Here is a 20335-nt window from a genome sequence, read left to right as displayed (position 1 = left end):
GGACAATATAATGATCTTTAGTAAGTCCTGGAATGATCACCTGGTTCAGGTGGCAGAGTTCTTTGAACGATTATGAAAAGCGAAACTGGTGATAAACTTAAACAAAACTGAATTTTGCACAAGTAGAGGTGACGTTCTTGGGATATAGCATCGGTCGTGGAAGGTTGACCCCATGGAACGCAAAGACAAAGGCCATCGAGGAATTTCCATGACCAACCTCGAAGAAAGAGGTGCTTTGATTCTTAGGGCTCAGCGGATTCTATCAGCAGTGTCGTGGCACCGTTAATCGATTTACTGAAGAAGAACAAAGTTTCGGAGGACAGAACCAGGCCAGGAGGCATTCAACCATTTGAAATCGATATTAACCACCAAACCAGTTTTAGCTAAACAAAACTTTTCAAAACCTTTTAAAGTTGCCATCGATGCTAGTGACACTGGAGTTGGAGCTGTACTCCTCCAGGAAGATGAGGATGGGGTTGAACTGCCAGTTGGTTACTTTTCGAAGAAGATCAACATCCAACAGAGGAAATACTCCACAATCGAAAAGGAACTATTGAGTTTGGTATTGGCCTAACAACATTTTAATGTGTATGTCATGAACAACGTGTTGGAGACGGTTGTGTACACGGATCACAATCTGCTTACAATCTTAGAACGCTTTAAAGACAAGAAGATGAGACTATTTTGTTGGAGTCTTATGTTACAGAATTTTAATTTAAAAATCATACATGTTGCGGGTCGAAAGAATGTAATCGCAGATGCATTATCACGGATTTAACTGATAACGTTTAGATGAGATATGTATTTATTATATATATATATATATACAGTTATATGGGAAGAAATTAATGCGAAATTAGATTAAAGTTATCGATATATTAGGGTAATGTGTTTGAAGAGTAGAGAAAAAAAGAAACCATCTTTTCATTATGATGGTTCATTTTTTCTTAAGGGGGGAGGTATTATGAATTTGTACCTTTAAGAGAGTTAAAAGCTAGCAGAACTACCTGACAGCACCAAGTGTTCTGAATATGAAACAATGTAATGTGTGGTCCAGCAGCTAGAGTAGCTGGTTGCCTGGAGACCAAAACAAATTTGAATTAGGCCAATCAGTTTAAACTAAACCCCCCCAAAAAAACAAACTCCAATCCAGTTTGAATTTAGTATGTTGACAATATTAAAAGCCAATGACACAATCCGATACTTTGGGGGTATAAGACTGGGGGAAAATCGAACAGTTAGGAGAGAACTGCATCTGCAGAATACCTCCCTTAAAGGTACCTTTATCGATTAGTGACCTGTGAAGCAGAAGTCCCGAAGAAGAAGAAGACAAAGGAAGAGAAGATTTGACACCTGGCTGGTTTTTCAAAACTTGAGGTTTTGGTACACCTTAATCAGGGGGTTTCATCGGATGAGTATTATAGAAGGGAAGATAAAAGATAGGTTAGAGGAAGGGGTTGTAAATAGTTGTTAGTTAATTATTCTTAAGAAATAAAGTTGTTAATTTTTACTTTAGTTCTTGGCCTCTCGAATTTTCATTGATCATTGCACGGGATAAATCTTTTCAGTGTTGCTGGTTTAAACAGGAGGGTTTACCTCGTGTTGTAACAGATCCCAGTTGATCAAGATCTCACTACATTCCTAGATAATCGTCTTTGCTGTCCATTATACCACAAATCTTGGCATCATCTGTAAGCTTACTCACCACCCCTCCTAAATTCTTATCTGAATCATTTATATATAAATGACCCAGCACCAGGCCCTGTAGCACACTGTTGGTCACAGGCTTCCAGTCTGTTAAACAACCCTCTACCATTAGCCTCTGTCTTCTACTATCAAGCCAATTTTGTATCCAATTGGTTGGCTCTCCCTGGATCCCATGAGCTTTAACCTTACTCAACATCTACCATGTGGTACCTTGTCAAAGTCCATGTGGACAATGTCTACTGCACTGTCCTCATCTACTTTCTTGGTCACTCCTTCAAAAAACTCAAATAAATTCGTGAGAGAGTACAACAGCTTGTGTGGATGTGAACAATATTGGCAGAAGCCTTGGGACTGCCATAAGGACAGATAGTGTGATCTCTCTGGTAAAAGACCTGAAGCCTGAGAAGGCAGTTTATTTCTCCTCATCAGTTGCTCTAAGAGGTGGTTTTTACTCAGTAACTGAAGAGTTGAGAGTCAATGTACTAGTCATCTGTAGTTCCCTTGAAGAAGTCAAAAGAAACTGGGAAAGAGAGAATGAAGAACAGAAAATGCTGTCAAGCAAAAAGATCATCTCAGCAAACCCTGTGGATTAGAGCCACTGAACTAGTGTCTCATTGTTTTCTCCTCCACTTATTATACCAATGTTTTCCTGTCTATGTCTGTCTGTGTAGGAGTTGTCATTTGTAGAGTGATATGTTGGCAGTTTGTCATTGTTTACTTGTCGTTACAATCTGTCTGTCTGTATTGAATAGTAATTTAGAGTCATAGAGATGTACAGCACGGAAACAGACCTTATAGTCCAACCCATCCATGCTGACCAGATATTCCAACCTAATCTAATCCCACCTGCCAGCACGGCCCCATATCCCTCCAAACCCTTCCTATTCATATACCCATCCAGATGCCTTTAAAATTTTGCAATTGTACCAGACTCCACCACTTCCTTTGGCAGCTCATTCCACACACACACCACCCTCTGGTGAGAAAGCAGGTCTCTTTTATATCTTTCCCCTCTCACCCTAAACCTATGCCCTCTAGTTCTGGACTCCCCCACCCCAGGGAAAAGACCTCATCTATTTATCCTATCCATGCCCCCATAAACCTCTATAAGATCACCCCTCAGCCTCCGATGCTCCAGGGAAAACAGCCCCTGACTATTCAACTTCTCCTTAATAGCTCATTACCCTCCAACCCTGGCAACATCCTTGTAAATCTTTTCTGAACCCTTTCAAATTTCCCAACATCCTCCTGACAGGAAGGAGACCAGAATTGCGCGCAATACTTTGTTCAGGAACAACAGCCTGGTCTGTGTTTTGTGTTTTAACCTGGATCGAAAGAGGTTTTACAGATTGGTGAGCTGCCCCTGTTGTGGGGGAGGGGGAGCGCCTCTGTGCCCACTGGGAAGACAGCCCGGAAGTGAGGCGGTCTTTCTTTCCAAAACTCCTTCTGGTCTCCTCTGGCAACCAGTCTCACGCCCCAACCCCGCAGCCTGTGGGACCAGGGAGACTCCCCACCATTATCTACCCTGGCACTTCACCAAGCTTTTCCTCCTAAAGCCACCTCCTACTTCCTCCTCATGCCTCCTTCACCCACTATACCCCTAACTCTCCAGCCTTCCCCACCCCACCCCACGGGGACAATAAAGGGAGTAAGGGTTACAGTGAGCAGGTGGGTAAGTGGAGCTGGGTCCACAAAAAAGGTCAGCCATGATCTTATTGAATGGCAGAGCAGGCTCAAAAGGATCAGATGGCCTGCTCCTGCTCCTGGTTCTTATGCTTTAAGTCTGTTCAGATTGTTCTGTCAAACTCTCCTTCTCTACACTATGGGAAAGGCAGTCAGTCAGTTCAGTAGCTTCACAGAATCCCTGGCCATTTGGCCCATCGAGTCCACACTGACCCTCCGAATAAGAAAGAAAGAGGTGCATTGATATAACACCTTTCATGACTGCCAGACTTCTCCAACAGAGAGGGAACTGTTTTTGGAGTGTCGTCTCTGTGGGGAATGTTGCAGCCAATTTGTACACAGCAAGCTCCCTGAAACAGCACAATGACCAGAGAATGTGTTTCGGCGATGTTGATTGAGGGATAAATACTGGCTGGGAAACCAAGGAGAATCCCTTCATCCTTCTCTGAAGTAGAGCCATGGAATCTTTCACAGTTACATATGAAAGAAGTGAAACTATCATGGTCATTCCACCAGATGAGAAACTTAACAAACAATCAAGGTCTTTTTCAATGTATAATTTCAGTTACATCACACTGTAAACTTTTACTGTAAATTCTGTGTCTTACAATTGTGTACTCCACAACCACCAGATGAAGGAGCAGCACTCCGAAAGCTAGTGGTTCCAAATAAACCTGTTGGACTATAACCTGGTGTTGTGTGATTTTTAACTTTGTACACGCAAATCCAACACTGGCACCTCCAAATCTTCACAGATCTCAGTCTCGTCTGTAAGCTAGCACCTCTGACAGCGCAGGAGAGAAAGCATGTGAAAGAGGACAGGAAGAAAATGAAATCAGGAGGTTAGAAAGAGAGAACGAGAAAGAGGAGGAATGAGATAGAGAGAAAAGAGAGAGAGAGGCAAGACAGGGAGAAAGAAATGACAGGGAGAATGAAATAGGAAAAGAATACAAGGGAGAGGATAAAAGGATGAATCAGAGAGAGGAAGGGGACAGAAAGAGAGAAGACAGAATGAACAGGATAGAAGAGAATGAGATAGAGAAAAAGGAGGTAGAGAGGAAAAGGGGAGTGAGATATAGGGAGTGAAAGTAAAGAGTGAAAATCAGGGTCAGAGCAAGATAAAGAGAAGGAAAAATAATTAAGACAACAATGGAAAAGAACAAGAGAAAGGGGGGAGTGAGAAAGGAAAGGGGTGAAAGAGATGGGGCTAAGTGGGAAATCAGAGCGCAGCGGGAGACAGAGACCCCCAGAGGAGCTGCCGTGTGCTGGTGGTCCCGAAAGTACGTGAAAAGCTGAACTTACTCTGGTGATGATTCAGGTGTCAGGCTGGACATTTCCTCAGTTGGTACTGTGTGGGATGGGGAGGAAGGAAGGAGAGGAGACTGTATCAGTGCAGGCTGCAAAGCAGAGCTTCCTCAGCAACTCAAACTCAGAACCTCGATTCCTCACTACCCACAGCCACTCGGACCTACAGCACCTGGGAGAGCAGCCAACTCTCTCAGACAGCGGTGTCCCAAAAGTTCCAACGGCCATTCTCCTGCATAGGCCTGCAGTCATGCTATCCTGCTGGTCAGGGACTGGGAATTAGGATCACAGCTTCATTCTGAGCCTGAGAAAAGCTGCTGTCAATCATTGGTCTCATGGAATAAGGGCACTCATGATTCAGATGAGTATTTACAAGACCATTCCCAAGACCAGAGCTGAGATGTTGTGTGTGGGATTTGAACCCATTGCTCAGACTGTTAGTCTGGCCTTTGGGGTGTCCCAGGACCATCTGCCCCTCAACAGGAGCATCTTTGAATGAGGTGATCAGTAAATCTCACCCTTCCCCAGCCCCTCCACACACACACACACACACACATCCGCAGCACCGTCTCACCTCCCCGCACCAACCCCACCCCCTCACACCCCATTCCTTGCCCCTATCCTCCATCCCTCCCCAGTCCATTACTACCCTCCACAACCCATTCCCCACCCTCCACTCCTACACCCCCACCCTCCACCCACACATTCCACCCCCACGCTCCCATACCCCCCCTCCGCCCCCACACTCCAACACCACCCACCCACCACTCCCACACTCCACCCCTCCATCCCCACCCTCCACTCCTACACCCCCACCCTCCACCCCCATGCTCCCATACCTCCCTCCTCCCCCACACTCCAACACCACCCACCCACCACTCCAACACTCCACCCCTCCATCCCCACCCTCCACCCCCACACTCCATCCCCATTCCTATCCTTCACTCACACCCACCCCCCACACTCCACAACCCATTCCCCACCCTCCACTCCCACACGCACACCCTCCCCCACACTCCACCCCCCCCCATTGCCACCCTCTGCTCCCACACCCCCACCCTTTTCCCTCCATCCACCCTCCTTGCCACTCCCGCACCCCATACCACCTTCTTACTCCAGATCCCCTATACGTGTTTCCCATCCCATGGCATACCCTTTAACCCCCCCCCCTCCCCCCACCCCGTGGTGTGGGTGACCTCCCGCTGGGTGAGGTGGGGCTGGGGGTCTCTCACCTTGCAGCTTCCTCCGGTGGAAGCGGGGCGAGCCGAGGAAGCTGTTCTTGATGGAGTTAAGGCGGGTCCTCCAGGGCACTCCTCCGACCCCGGGGCTGGACGGCGGGGTCACGGTGGGCGTGCTGGTGGGGCTCTCCTTTGGCGTGTGGACGGGGGTTCCCAGCGGGGTGGGGAGGGGGCTGCCTCTAGGGGAGGGGTGAGGGGTCACCTGTGTGGCAGGGATAGATTTGGCGCTCGTTTTAGTACCTGGGAAAAATCGAGCGGGGGGAGAGGGAATGAAGGAGGGTGGGGGGATGGAGTGGTGCAGTGGAGATGGCACAGAGGGGTGGTGGCATGGTGGGCTCTGGGAAGGAGAGGTGGCAGCCAGGTTGATGGGCAGAGGGTTGGAGCGGATGGGTTGCAATGGCTTCTCGCTCAGACTAGCCTTGGCTGGCAGGGTTTGCGTCTTGGGGTCAGGCGGACGGTGCTGGTGGTGTTGGTGCGCGAGTTTCGACTGCCACACGGTACCGGGCTGCGGCGAGAAGTCCTGACAAGTGTCGTGCTCAGGTGAGGCGGGCGAGAAGCTAAAGACAGGGCTCTGAGGAGGGACAGAGAACTTACGAATGGGCTGAATGTCATGAGAGGAACAGTCACGTGAAGCGAACAAGAACAAGAACAACAAGAACAGCAGCGATTCAGCAGCGTCCAACACCCGGCACGTGGAGAGAGGATTGCAAATCAAAGAGAAAACGCTCGCAAAGTAACGCCGACACCTGCACTCGGGATGTCTCACCGTTTCATGGGGGTGGGGGTGTGGGCTTGCCAGTCAAACCCAGGGCAGGGTACTGCTATGGCCTCCTTACCCAGGGGATAACGTTCCCACCGCTTTCTTCCTCACAGCCCATTGGTCAGTTTAGAGGTTTCACAGCCCGGGAACAGGCCCTTCGGCCCATTGTGCCTGTGCTGGCCGTCGAGCATCTGTTCTATTTTTCCAGCCTTTTATGCGATTGGCATCTCTAATGAATCATACAATCCCGACAGTGGGGAAGCAAGCCACTTGGCCCTTTGGTTCCACCCAACCATCCCACGCAGGCCCATCCTGTGACTCTAACCCTGTGTTTCTCATGGCTAACCCATCGAGCCTGCATGTCCCTGGACACTATGGGACAATTTAGCCTGGCCAATCCACCCTAACCTGCACAACTTTGGACTGTGGGAGGAAACCCACGCAGAGACAGGGGGAATGTACAAGGTTCATACAGACAGTTACCAGAGGGTGGAATTGAAGCCGTGCTAAGCACTGAGCCAGAGCGCTGCCCTGCACTTGCTTACATGCTTCCAAACTGACTCGAGGCTCAGTGCTCACAGTGAGAGGCTTTTCCATTGCAGACAAGACCGTAACCTGTCCTGGACAATGGCTCTGACAGGAAGAGTGCAATCAGGAGGCCCACTCCTGCCAGCCCTGTCCCCACACCACCCCCCCCAACACACACACACACACAATATACAAATTAAACACACAGAGATATACAAAACACACACACACATACACACACAAAGATATACAAATCAAACACACAGAGATATGCAAAACACACACAAAGATATAGAAATCAAACACACAGATATACAAAACACACACAAACACAGATATACAAAACACACACACACACAAATATATACAAAAACACACACAAAGATATATGAAACAAACACACAGATATACAAAACACACACACACAAAGATATACAAAACACACACACGTATACAAAACACACACAAACACAGATATACAAAAAAGAGACATCACACACACAAAACACAAATGTGCACAGATATAAAATGCACAAAGATATTCTAAACATGCACAAAATGCACCGACACAAAAACTACATGCAAAGAAAATCACATCAAACGCAAGTAAAATATAGTTATTATAATCAACCTGATAAGATATAAGATGCATTATGACACTCAGAAGCAGGTTGGAATTGAACCTGGGCCTCCTGGCTCAGAGATTGGGACACTACCACTGTGCCACAAGGTTCCTCCTGAACAAAGGTGCCCAATGTGGGGATTGAACCAACAACCTTGAGATTAAAGGTCTTGGAGTCAACCACCTCTGCCCATCCCATCCGTGTTCTTGGATATGTTGGAGCAATTTAGTCACAAAGGTTATGACCCTCCTCTGGAGCAGGTGCACTGGAACCTGGGACTCCTAGCTCAGAGGTAGAGACAGTACCACTGCATCGCCAGGTTCTGCACTGAGGATACCTGAATTAATTTTCTTGTCTTTCAAGTTGCTAAACTACAATGATGTTCTGATTAGTGGAGGGATGGGTTTTAGCGTGGCACTGTTTGCTTTGTGATTATATGGGTGGTGCCATGTTTATTTCTGGCACCTGCCATCCTCTATTTCTGTGACAGCACATTTACAGTGTCACCAACAAATAAAAAACACACCCAGGTACAGACACACAAATTACCCAGAAACACAGACAAAACACACCCAGGAACAGAAACACAAATTACCCAGAGACACAGACAAAACACACCCAGGAACAGACACACAAATTACACAGAGACACAGACAAAACACACCCAGGAACAGACACACAAATTACCCAGAAACACAGACAAAACACACCCAGGTACAGACACGCAAATTACCCAGAAACGCAGAAAATACACACCCAGGAACAGGCACACAAATTACCCAAAGACACAGACAAAACACACCCAGGTACAGACACACAAATTACCCAGAAACACAGACAAAACACACCCAGGAACAGACACACAAATTACCCAGAAACACAGACAAAACACACCCAGGAACAGAAACACAAATTACCCAGAAATACAGACAAAACACACCCAGGAACAGAAACACAAATTACCCAGAAACACAGACAAAACACACCCAGGTACAGACACACAAATTACCCAGAAACACAGACAAAACACACCCAGGAACAGAAACACAAATTACCCAGAAACACAGACAAAACACACCCAGGAACAGAAACACAAATTACCCAGAGACACAGACAAAACACACCCAGGTACAGACACACAAATTACCCAGAAACACAGACAAAACACACCCAGGAACAGACACACAAATTACCCAGAAACACAGACAAAACACACCCAGGAACAGAAACACAAATTACCCAGAAACACAGACAAAACACACCCAGGAACAGACACACAAATTACCCAGAAACACAGACAAAACACACCCAGGAACAGAAACACAAATTACCCAGAGACACAGACAAAACACACCCAGGTACAGACACACAAATTACCCAGAAACACAGACAAAACACACCCAGGAACAGACACACAAATTACACAGAAACACAGACAAAATATACCCAGGAACAGAAACACAAATTACCCAGAGACACAGACAAAACACACCCAGGAACAGAAACACAAATTACCCAGAAACACAGACAAAACACACCAAGGTACAGACACACAAATTACCCAGAAACACAGACAAATCACACCCAGGTACAGAAACACAAATTACCCAGAAACACTGACAAAACACACCCAGGTACAGACACACAAATTACCCAGAAACACAAACGATAAACACCCAGGAACATAAACACAAATTACCCACAAACGCAGACAAAACACACCCAGGTACAGAAACACAAATTACCCAGAAACACAAACGATAAACACCCAGGAACAGAAACACAAATTACCCAGAAATACAGGCAAAATACATCCAGGTACACAAATAGAAATTATTAACAAACAGAAACCCAGGTAAAACACACCCAGAAACAGAAATTACACTCAGTCAAAAACAAACAAAACATAGCGAGAAATACATGGATACATTGAAACACCATAAACGGACAAACACACACAAAAATACAAACACAAATGAAAAATATCACTCTCCAGAAAATACACACAAACAACAAAAAAAAAACACAACCCAAAAGGCACACCCAAACACCACAAGCATAAAAACACACAACACAGACAAAAACACACTCAAACTGCACACATACAGAAAACCTACAGCAAGCACATAAATATATGCACACACACGCAAACACACAGAAATGCAGAGAAAAACACATAAAATAGGACAAAAATAATCAGAAAGACACACCAAATGCACACATGCACAGAAGCATGCACAAAATATACAAAAAACACACAGAGACAAAACCACACCCAAAATCATATATGACTGCACACAGAAAAACACACGCACAACCATCACACAATAGAGACATACAACAACTCAAGTGCAAAGCCACAATACACAGAAACACAATACACAGAAACAGGTACTGGCCGTGTGCGTTGCGTGGGAGGAGTCGCATACTGTAACAGATGTGGTGTACTGTTGACCCTTTCCAAAGCCTCACCCCAGGCCCTGCTCAGATTCCCCCCCCCGCAGTTCATGAAACATTGGCAAAGTCTCTAACAGACACACTCTTCTTGTGATATCAAACAGTCTGCAATGTGGTAACAATCCCAACAGATCTGTAGTCCTCACTATTTTCCAAGAATTTGGAATGATCCCTCATTCTGTTGCCTGAATCATCACTGCCACAGCCCTCTTGTAACTGACCATCAAACTGAGGTGGAGGATGGTCTCCTGGGTTTGGTACGTCAGGATCATAGAATCCTTATGGAGCTGAAAGAGACCATTCGGCCCAAAGAGTCTGGATTGACTCTCCGAAGAACATCCCACCCAGACACTGCCTCCACTGCCTGTAACCTCAACTTTTCCCTTGACTAACCCACCTCGCCTGCACATCCCTGGACACTATGGGCAATTTACCATGGTCAATCCATCCTAACCCGCACGTCTCTCGACTGTGGGAAGAAACCAGAGCACCCGGAGGAAACCCACACAGACATGAGGAGAATGTACAAATTCCACACAGCCACCTGAGGAAGGAATCGAACCTGGGTCCCTTGGTGCTGTCAGACAGCGGTGCTGACTGCTGAGCCACTGTGCCACCCCATCCTCCCGTAGATTACAAAGTGATGGTGAACCTTTGATAAAACACTGAGACATCCCGGTGTCAAGAGTGCACCCAACAAAAGAAGCACAACAACAAACAGGTTCTGGCCGTGTGCATTGCGTGGGAGGAGTCGCATACTGTAACAGATGTGGTGTACTGTTGACCCTTTCCAAAGCCTCACCCCAGGCCCTGCTCAGACTCCCCCCCCGCAGTTCATGAAACATTGGCAAAGTCTCTAAGCGAAGGCAGGCAGGCCTAGTCTGGTGAGAGGGCCTGTTCTGGTTTCCCACTGTATTCTGGTTAAAGCTGAGAGGCGTTTACAGTGGCATGTGCTCAGTCTCGCGCAGAAGCACATCTGTTTTGAAACAAAAACCAGCCCTCGGGAGTGCAAGCAGGGCCCACAGCAACCTGCATTCGTATAGCGCCCCCGAGCAGAATGCAAAATGCCTCAAAGGAGGGCGTTCTGTAAAGAGAACCTGCTGCTGAACCACTTTGGGTGGGTGGGTGGGGGGGCGACTCAATGTCAGCTCAAAGGGTATGTTTTCAGGAGTATTTTCTCAAGGAAGGGGAAAGAGATTTAGGGAGGGAATCCAAGAGCTCCCAGGCAGCGAATGAGAATCTCAAAAAGGAAAATCAGTCAAAAGCTGCGAGTGACACTCTCATGGTCTGATCCATCTTGTACGGAGTGCCAGTGTTACTGGATGCTTCCCTCATCAATGACAAAGTGATGTACAATCAAAGATTCACACAAGGCCTGTGACAGGCTCTTGCCTGCTCTGACAGTAGATTAGATCAGATTCCTGACAGTGTGGAAACAGGCCCTTCGGCCCAACAAGTCCACACCGACCCTCCGAAGAATAACCCACCCAGACCCATTTCTCTCTGACTAATGCACCTAACACTATGGGCAATCTAGCATGGCCAATTCACCCTAACCTGCACATCTTTGGACTGTGGGAGGAAACCGGAGCACCCGGAGGAAACACACACAGACACAGAGGAGAACGTGCAAACTCCACACAGACAGTTACCCGAGGCTGGAATCGAACCTGGGACCCTGGTGCTGTGAGGCTGCAGTGCTAACCACTGAGCCACCGTGCCGCCCGTGAGGGTCAACTCTGTTAAAGGCCTGAGTCCCAAAATGCTGGAACCGAGAGAGCTCGCGCCCATCGAGGTGAACTCTGAATACGTTCACTTTCTCAGAGAAAATGATCAGGGCTGAGAGTGTAATAATCTGCCGAATATTCGCAGGGGACCATTTAAAAAATGATTTTTAAAAATACCCTAATGTTGAAGTGCTGCTTGATCATAGTCAAACAAAAACAGTTGGGGAAAAAACAAATTAGGAATGAACAGGGAAATCCCCAGGTATAAATACTACAGGCCGCAGTGACACCAAACACCTCTTGGTGTCGCTGTTGGCTACTCTGGTGCCACATACCTCTGCAGTGCACCCCAAAGGGAAATGACGGTTACTACACCCAGCTGTTGGTCAAGTTCCTCCCAGATGGGACCAAACTTTCAGAGAAAGGGGAACCATCTGATATATTAATGCAAACATTCTCTTCCCAGAGATACGTGGCAGTGTAAATCCAGGGTTTCAGCTTTATTCATCTGGGTTCACAGATTCTGATTGTGAAACAGGAATGGGTGTTAAACTGGTTCTAAGGTGGAGGGACCAGACAACAACATGTCGAGACCTTAAGGCAAGTGAATGAGGACAGGATTTAGTCAGTCCTGGGAATCTCAGAATTCCTACGGTGTGGAAGCAGGCCATTTGGCCAAAGGAGTCTACTCTCTCCCTCCAGAGAGTATTCCACCCTGTAACCCCCCGCATTTCCCTATGGCCAATTCACCTCGCCTGCACATCCCTGGACACTATGGGGCACTTTAGCACGGTCAACCCATGTTTGGACTGTGGGAGGAAACCGGAGCATCTGAAGGAAACCCATGCAGACACGGGGAGAATGTGCAAACTCCACACAGGCAGGCACCGAGGGTGGAAATGAACCTGGGTTCCTGGTGCTATGAGGCAGCAGTGCTAACCACTGAGCCACTGTGCTGCCCTAAAAAAATTCAACTGTGTTTTCCTTAGATAAAGTCTAACTGAAGACTTCCTAAGACAGGTTTGAATGAAGTTTAACTTTTACAATGGAATCTTACTGAGGCAGGTTGGCGCCATCTTGTGGAACAACATGTATCACAATGGCTTGAACAATAAAGTGACTTGTTCTCTGCATACAATTGAGATTCTGTGCTATGCACAGGGGAAACAGGGAGCGCCTGTGATTTAACAACTAGCTTACCCTGTACATAATCTCCACATCATGCTGATACCAGGATGGGACATCAGGCAGCGTTTTATAGCTGGGATTTCTGTAGAGTGGGGTAGCTCTAAGTCACACACTGAGACGAGAGGGGAGCGCACTTTGTGTTACTGTGGCGCTGACCTCACCCTGAACACTGTGAAAGCTTAAGACTGGCAGTGGCTATAGAGCGGGCTGGGGTATTGGCTGGTCAGTTAGTTCGGCACAGGGGTCCTGAAACTCTCGATGAGCTCAGACCGGTTCAATTGATACATGATACTGGATTCTGATCGGAAGTGGAGTTCCTGGCTGATATTAACACCTCTGGGAGCAGTGGGAAAAGGCAATGGCTCTTGTGATTGAGCCTGGCATGTCCAGCTCTTTAGATCAAACAGGGATGTCGACAAACAAGTGTGTATGGTGCTGCAGTTTGCGTCGGTGTATTTGCTGTCTCTCTGTGTTGAAACATAACCGTGTGTCTGGGAATGGTCTGTGGATGCCCGAGCAGCCTGCCCATCAGCTGTGACCCGTTTGAATGGCAGGTCAGGTTCAAAGGGCCGCATGGTCCAACCCTCCACCCAGCAGCTGTATCAGTGTCTGGATCTGTGAGGGCAAGTGTGTCTGTGTGTGTGTGTGTGTGTGTGTGTGTGTCTTTGTGTTTGTGATTGCATGTAAATGTCTGTGTGCATCTGTGTTTGTGCTTGTGTGCACGATCATCTGCCTGTCTGTGAGTGTGTATCTGTGAGTGTGTCAGCACACATGTGACTGACTGTGCCTGCCTATGTGTGCGTCTGCCAGCGTGTGCACGTGTGAATGTGTGTGTGAAAGAGAGGGTGTATGAAAGTGTGTGCATGTGTATATGTGCGTGTGTGAGTGAGAGAGAGTGTGTGTGTGAGCGTATGTGTGCGTGTGTGTATGTGTGTGTATATGCGTGTATGAGTGCATATGTGTATGTGTGAGTACATATGTGCGAGAGTGTGTGTGTATATGTGTGTGCGTGTGTGTGTATATGTGTGTATGTGTGTGACAGAGTATATAATGTGTGTGCATGAGTGTATATGTGCATGTGTGTGTGCATGTGTGAGTATATATGTGTGCAAGAGTGTGTGTGTGAGTGTATATGTGTCTCCGAGAGTGTGTATGTGTGGGTGTGTGTAAGAGAGTGTATATGTGGGGGCATGTGGGTGAGAATGTAGGAGTTTGTGTCAGTGTACGCGTGTGTGTACGCATGTGTATGTGTGTGTGTGAGAGAGAGTGTATATGCATGTTTGCGTGCAAGAGAGTGTACTTGTGTGTGACTACATATGCGTGTATGCATGTGAGAGAATGTACGTGCGTGAGAGTGGATATGCGTGTGTGTGTGTGTGTGTGTGTGTGTGTGTGTGAGAGAGGGTATGTGTGTGTGTGGATATGCGTGTGTGCGAGAGAGTGTACGTGTGTGTATGAGAGTGTATATGCGTGTATGTGTTTGAGAGAGTGTACGTGTGTGTATGTGTGTGAGTGTGTACGTGTGTGTATATGCATGTACGTGTGTGAGACAGTGTACATGTGTGTATATGCATGTGAGTGTACGTGTGTGAGTGTACATGCGTGTATGTGTGTGAGTGTACATGTGTGTATGTGTATATGCGTGTATGTGAGAGTGTACGTGTGTGTATATGCGTGTATGTGTGTGACATTGTACGTGTGTGTATGAGAGTGTATATGCGTGTATGTGGGTGAGAGTGTACATGTGTGAGTGTATATGCGTGTATATGGGTGAGAGAGAGTGTACATGCGTGTGAGAGAGTGGATATGTGTATGTGTGTGAGAGAGTGTACATGTGTGTGTGTATAAGCGTGTATGTGTCAGTGTACGTGTGTGTATGCATGTGTGTGAGTGTACGTGTATGTGTATATGTGTGTATGTGTGTAAGAGAGTGTACGTGTGTGTGAGAGTGGATATGCGTGTATGTGTGTGAGTGTACGTGTGAGTGTGTGAGAGAGTGTACGTGTGTGTCTGAGAGAGTGTACGTGTGTGCATGAGAGTGTATGTGTGTGTGTGTATGCGTGTATGTGTGAGTGTACGTGTGTGTATGTGCATGTATGTGTGTGTACGTGTGTATATGCATGCACGTGTGTGAGTGTGCGTGTGTGTATGTATATGCGTGTATGTGTGTGAGTGTACGTGTGTGAGTGTACGTGTGTGTATATGCGTGTATGTGTGAGAGAGTGTATGTGTGTGTGAGAGAGTGGATATGCATATATGTGTGTGTGTGAGTGTACGTGTGTGTATATGCGTGTATGTGTGTGAGAAAATGTGCGTGTGTGTATATGAGTGTATGTGTGTGTGTGTGAGAGTGTATATGCGTGTGTGTGAGTGTACGTGTATGTATATGCGTGTATGTGTGTGTACGTGTGTATATGCGTGTACGTGTGTGTGAGTGTACGTGTATGAGAGTGTACGTGTGCGTGTACATGCGTGTGTGTATGAGAGAGTACGTGTGTGTGACTGTATATGCGTGTATGTGTGTGAGTGTACGTGTGAGTGTATATGCGTGTATGTGTGTGAGAGTGTACGTGTGTGTATATGCGTGAGTGTACATGTGTGTGTGAGACTGTACGTGTGTGAGAGAGTGTACGTGTGCGTGTGAGTGTATATGCGTGTATATGTGCGAGAGAGTGTATGTGTATGTATATGCATGTATGTGTGAGAGAGTGTACGTGTGTATATGCGTGTCTGTGTGAGTGTACGTGTGTGTGTGTATATGCGTGTATGTGTGTGAGTGTACGTATGTGTGAGTGTATATGCGTGTATGTGTGTGAGAGAGTGTACGTGTGTCTATATGCGTGTATGTGTGTGAGAAAGTGTACGTGTGTGTGTGAGAGTGGATATGTATGTGTGTGAGAGAGTGTACGTGTGTGTGTGAGAGAGTGGATATGCGTGTGTGAGTGTGAGAGTGTACGTGTGTGTGAGAGAGAGAATGTACGTGTGTGTGAGAGTGGATATGCGTGCGTGTGTGTGAAAGAGTGTACGTGTGTGTGTGTACATGTGTGTGTGTGAGAGAGTGTACATGTGTGTAAGAGAGTGGATATGCATGTGTGTGTGTGAGAGAGTGTACGTGTGTGTGTGGGAGTGGATATGCATGTGTGTGTGTGTGGGAGTGGATATGTGTGTGTGTGTGTGTGTGTGTGTGAGAGAGAGTGTCCGTGTGTTTGTGAGAGTGGATATGCGTGTATGTGTGTGTGAGAGTGTACGTGTGTGTGAGAGTGGATATGTGTGTGTGATAGTAGATATGCGTGTGTGTGTGAGAGAATGTACAAGTGTGTGTGGGAGTGGATATGCGTGTGCATGTGTGTGTGTGTATGTGAGAGAGAGTTTACGTTTGTGTGTGAGAGTGGATATGTGTGTGTGAGAGAGAGAGTGTACGTGTGTGTGTGTGAGGGTGGATATGTGTGTGTGAGAGAGAGAGTGTACGTGTGTGTGTGTGAGGGTGGATATGTGTGTGTGTGTGTGTGTGAGAGAGAATGTACGTGTTTGTGAGAGTGGATATGCGTATGTGTGTGCGTGAGAATGGATATGAGTGTGTGTGTGTGTGTGAGAGAGTGTACGTGTGTGTGAGAGTGGATATGCTTGCATGTGTGTGTGTGTGAGAGAGTGTATGCATGTATGTGTGAGTGGATATGCTTGCATGTGTGTGTGTGTGAGAGAGTGTACATGTGTGTGTGACAGTGTACGTGTGTGTGTGTGAGAGTGGATATGTGTGTGTGAGAGTGGATGTGTGTGAGAGTGTACGTGTGTGTGTGAGTGGATATGTGTGTGTGAGAGAGTGGAGATGTGTGCGTATGAGAGTGGATATGCATGTGTGTGTGTGAGAGAGTGTGTGCATGTGTGTGAAAGTGGATGTGTGTGTGTAAGAGTGGATGTGTGTGAGAGTGTGCGTGAGTGCATATGTGTGTGTGAGAGAGTGTACGTTTGTGTGTGAGAGTGGATGTGTGTGAGAGTGTGGATGTGTGTGAGAGTGTACATGTGTGTGTGAGTGGATATGTGTGTATGAGAGTGTGGATATGTGTGCGTGTGAGAGTGGATATGTGTGTGTGTGTGTGTGAGAGAGTGTACGTGTGTGTGAGAGAGTGGATATGCGTGTGAGAGAGATTGTACGTGTGTGTGTGAGTGAGAGAGAGTGTACGCGCGTGTGTGTGTGTGTGTGTGAGTGGATATGCGTGTGTGTGTGAGAGAGTGTGTACGCGTGTGTGTGTGTGTGTGTGTGTGTGTGTGTGAGTGGACGTGTGTGTGTGAGAGTGGATATGTGTGTGTGAGAGAGTGGATGTCTGTGTGTGTGAGAATGGATATGCGTGTGTGTGTCTGTGTGTGTGTGAGAGAGTGTACGTGTGAGTGTGAGAGGTTGGATATACGTGTGTGTGTGTGAGAGAGAGTGTACGCGCGTGTGTGTGTGTGTGTGTGAGTGGATATGCATGTGTGTGTGTGTGTATGAGAGTGGACGTGTGTGTGTGAGAGTGCATATGTGTGTGTGTGTGAGAGAGTGGATATGTGTGTGTGTGTGAGAGAGAGTGTATGTGTGTGTGAGAGTGTACGTGTGTGTGTGATAGTAGATATGCGTGTGTGTGTGAGAGAGTGTACAAGTGTGCGTGAGAGTGGATATGCGTGTGTGTGAGAGAGTGGATATGTGTGTGTGTGTGAGAGAGAGTGTACGTGTGTGTGAGAGTGGATATGCGCGCGCGTGTGTGTGTGTGAGAGAGTGGATATGTGTGTGTGTGTGAGTGGATATGCGTGTGTGTGTGAGAGAGAGAGTGGATATATGTGTGTGTGAGAGAGTGTACGTGTGTGTGAGAGAGTGGATATGTGTGTGTGAGAGAGTGGATATGTGTGTGAGAGAGTGTGGATATGTGTGCGTGTGAGAGTGGATATGCATGTGTGTGAGAGAGTGTATGTGTGTGTGAGAGAGTGGATATGTGTGTGTGTGAGAGAGAGTGTACATGTGTGTGAGAGATGTGTGTGCGTGAGAGAGTGGATATGTGTGTGTGTGAGAGTGTACGTGTGTGTGTGTGTGAGTGGATATGCGTGTGTGTGAGAGAGAGAGAGTGGATATATGTGTGTGTGAGAGAGTGTACGTGTGTGTGAGAGCGTAAGTGTGTGTGCGAGTGGATATGTGTGTGAGAGAGTGTGGATATGTGTGCGTGTGAGAGTGGATATGCATGTGTGTGTGTGTGTGAGAGAATGTATGTGTGTGTGAGAGAGTGGATATGTGTGTGTGTGTGTGTGTGTGTGTGTGAGAGAGTGTATGTGTGTGTGAGAGAGTGGATATGTGTGTGTGTGTGTGTGTGTGAGAGAGTGTATGTGTGTGTGAGAGAGTGGATATGTGTGTGTGTGAGAGAGAGTGTACATGTGTGTGAGAGAGAGTGTACGTGTGTGTGCGTGAGAGAGTGGATATGTGTGTGTGTGTGAGAGAGATTGTACCTGTGTGTGTGAGAGTGGATATGCATGTGTGTGTGAGAGTGGATATGTGTGTGTGAGAGAGTGTACGTGTGTGTGTGAGAGTGGATAGGTGTGTGTGTGTGAGATTGTATGTGTGTGTGAGTAGATATGCGTGTGTGTGTGTGTGTGTGAGTGGATATGTGTTTGTGTGAGAGTGGATATGTGTATGTGTGTGAGAGAGTGGATATGTGTGTGTGAGAGAGTGTACGTGTGTGTGAGAGAGTGGATATGCATGTGTATCTGTGAGAATGGATATGTGTGTGTGAGAGAGTGGATATGCACGTGTGTGTGTGAGAGTGGATATGCGTGTATGTGTGAGAGAGTGGATATGCACGTGTGTGTGTGAGAGTGGATATGCGTGTATGTGTGAGAGAGTGGATATGCACGTGTGTGTGTGAGAGTGGATATGCATGTGTGTGTGAGAGAGTGGATATGCACGTGTGTGTGTGAGAGTGGATATGCATGTGTGTCAGAAAGTGTGCGTGTGTGTGTGAGAGAGAGAGTGGATATGCGTGTGTGCGTGTGAGATTATACATGTGTGTGTGTGTGGATATGCTTGTGTGTGTGAGAGTGGATATGTGTGTGTGAGAGAGTGTACGTGTGTGTGTGAGAGTGGATAGGTGTGTGTGTGTGAGATTGTATGTGTGTGTGAGTAGATATGCGTGTGTGTGTGTGTGTGTGAGTGGATATGTGTTTGTGTGAGAGTGGATATGTGTATGTGTGTGAGAGAGTGGATATGTGTGTGTGAGAGAGTGTACGTGTGTGTGAGAGAGTGGATATGTGTGTGTGAGAGAGTGTACGTGTGTGTGAGAGAGTGGATATGCATGTGTATCTGTGAGAATGGATATGTGTGTGTGAGAGAGTGGATATGCACGTGTGTGTGTGAGAGTGGATATGCGTGTATGTGTGAGAGAGTGGATATGCACGTGTGTGTGTGAGAGTGGATATGCGTGTATGTGTGAGAGAGTGGATATGCACGTGTGTGTGTGAGAGTGGATATGCATGTGTGTGTGAGAGAGTGGATATGCACGTGTGTGTGTGAGAGTGGATATGCATGTGTGTCAGAAAGTGTGCGTGTGTGTGTGAGAGAGAGAGTGGATATGCGTGTGTGCGTGTGAGATTATACATGTGTGTGTGTGTGGATATGCTTGTGTGTGTGTGAGTGGATATGTGTGTGTGTGTGAGAGAGTGGATATGTGTGTGTGAGAGAGTGTACGTGTGTGTGTGAGAGTGTACGTGTGTGTATGAGAGTGTACGTGTGTGTGTGAGTGGATATGTGTGTGTGAGAGAGTGGATATGTGTGTGTGTGAGAGAGTGTACGTTTGTGTGTGTGAGAGTGTACGTGTGTGTGAGAGAGTGTACGTGTGTGTGAGAGAGTGTACGTGTGTGTGAGAGAGTGGATATGTGTACATGTGAGAGTGGATATGTGTGTGTGTGTGCGTGTGTGAGATATGTGTGTGTGAGAGAGTGGATATATGTGCGTGTGAGAGTGGATATGTGTGCGTGTGAGAGTGGATATGTGTGTGTGTGTGAGAGTGTACGTGTGTGTGAGAGTGGATATGTATGTGTGATAGTAGATATGCGTGTGCGTGTGAGAGAGTGTACAAGTGTGTGTGAGAGTGGATATGCGTG

The 20335-nt window shown here is 46.9% G+C and overlaps 1 protein-coding gene across 4 annotated transcripts in view; it reads right to left on the bottom strand.

Annotated features, from left to right (window-relative positions):
• LOC140489299 (serine/threonine-protein kinase BRSK2-like) overlaps positions 1-20335 on the bottom strand; it is a 189300-nt gene that overhangs the window by 23321 nt on the left and 145644 nt on the right. For 2 of the 4 annotated variants that reach the window (XM_072588690.1, XM_072588692.1), the window contains 2 exons: positions 5928-6534; positions 4693-4738 (listed from right to left, as the gene is read on the bottom strand). In XM_072588690.1, coding sequence (XP_072444791.1) covers positions 4693-4738; positions 5928-6534 — 653 coding nt within the window. The remainder of the gene's footprint in view (positions 1-4692; positions 4739-5927; positions 6535-20335) is intronic. The other 2 variants (XM_072588691.1, XM_072588693.1) reach the window with 2 other exon arrangements.

This window comes from Chiloscyllium punctatum, chromosome 18 (genome assembly GCF_047496795.1).
Source record: "Chiloscyllium punctatum isolate Juve2018m chromosome 18, sChiPun1.3, whole genome shotgun sequence".
NCBI lineage: Eukaryota > Metazoa > Chordata > Chondrichthyes > Orectolobiformes > Hemiscylliidae > Chiloscyllium > Chiloscyllium punctatum.
The sequence above is the reverse complement of the archived record's forward strand: the minus strand, read 5'-3'. Positions and strand labels throughout refer to the sequence as shown.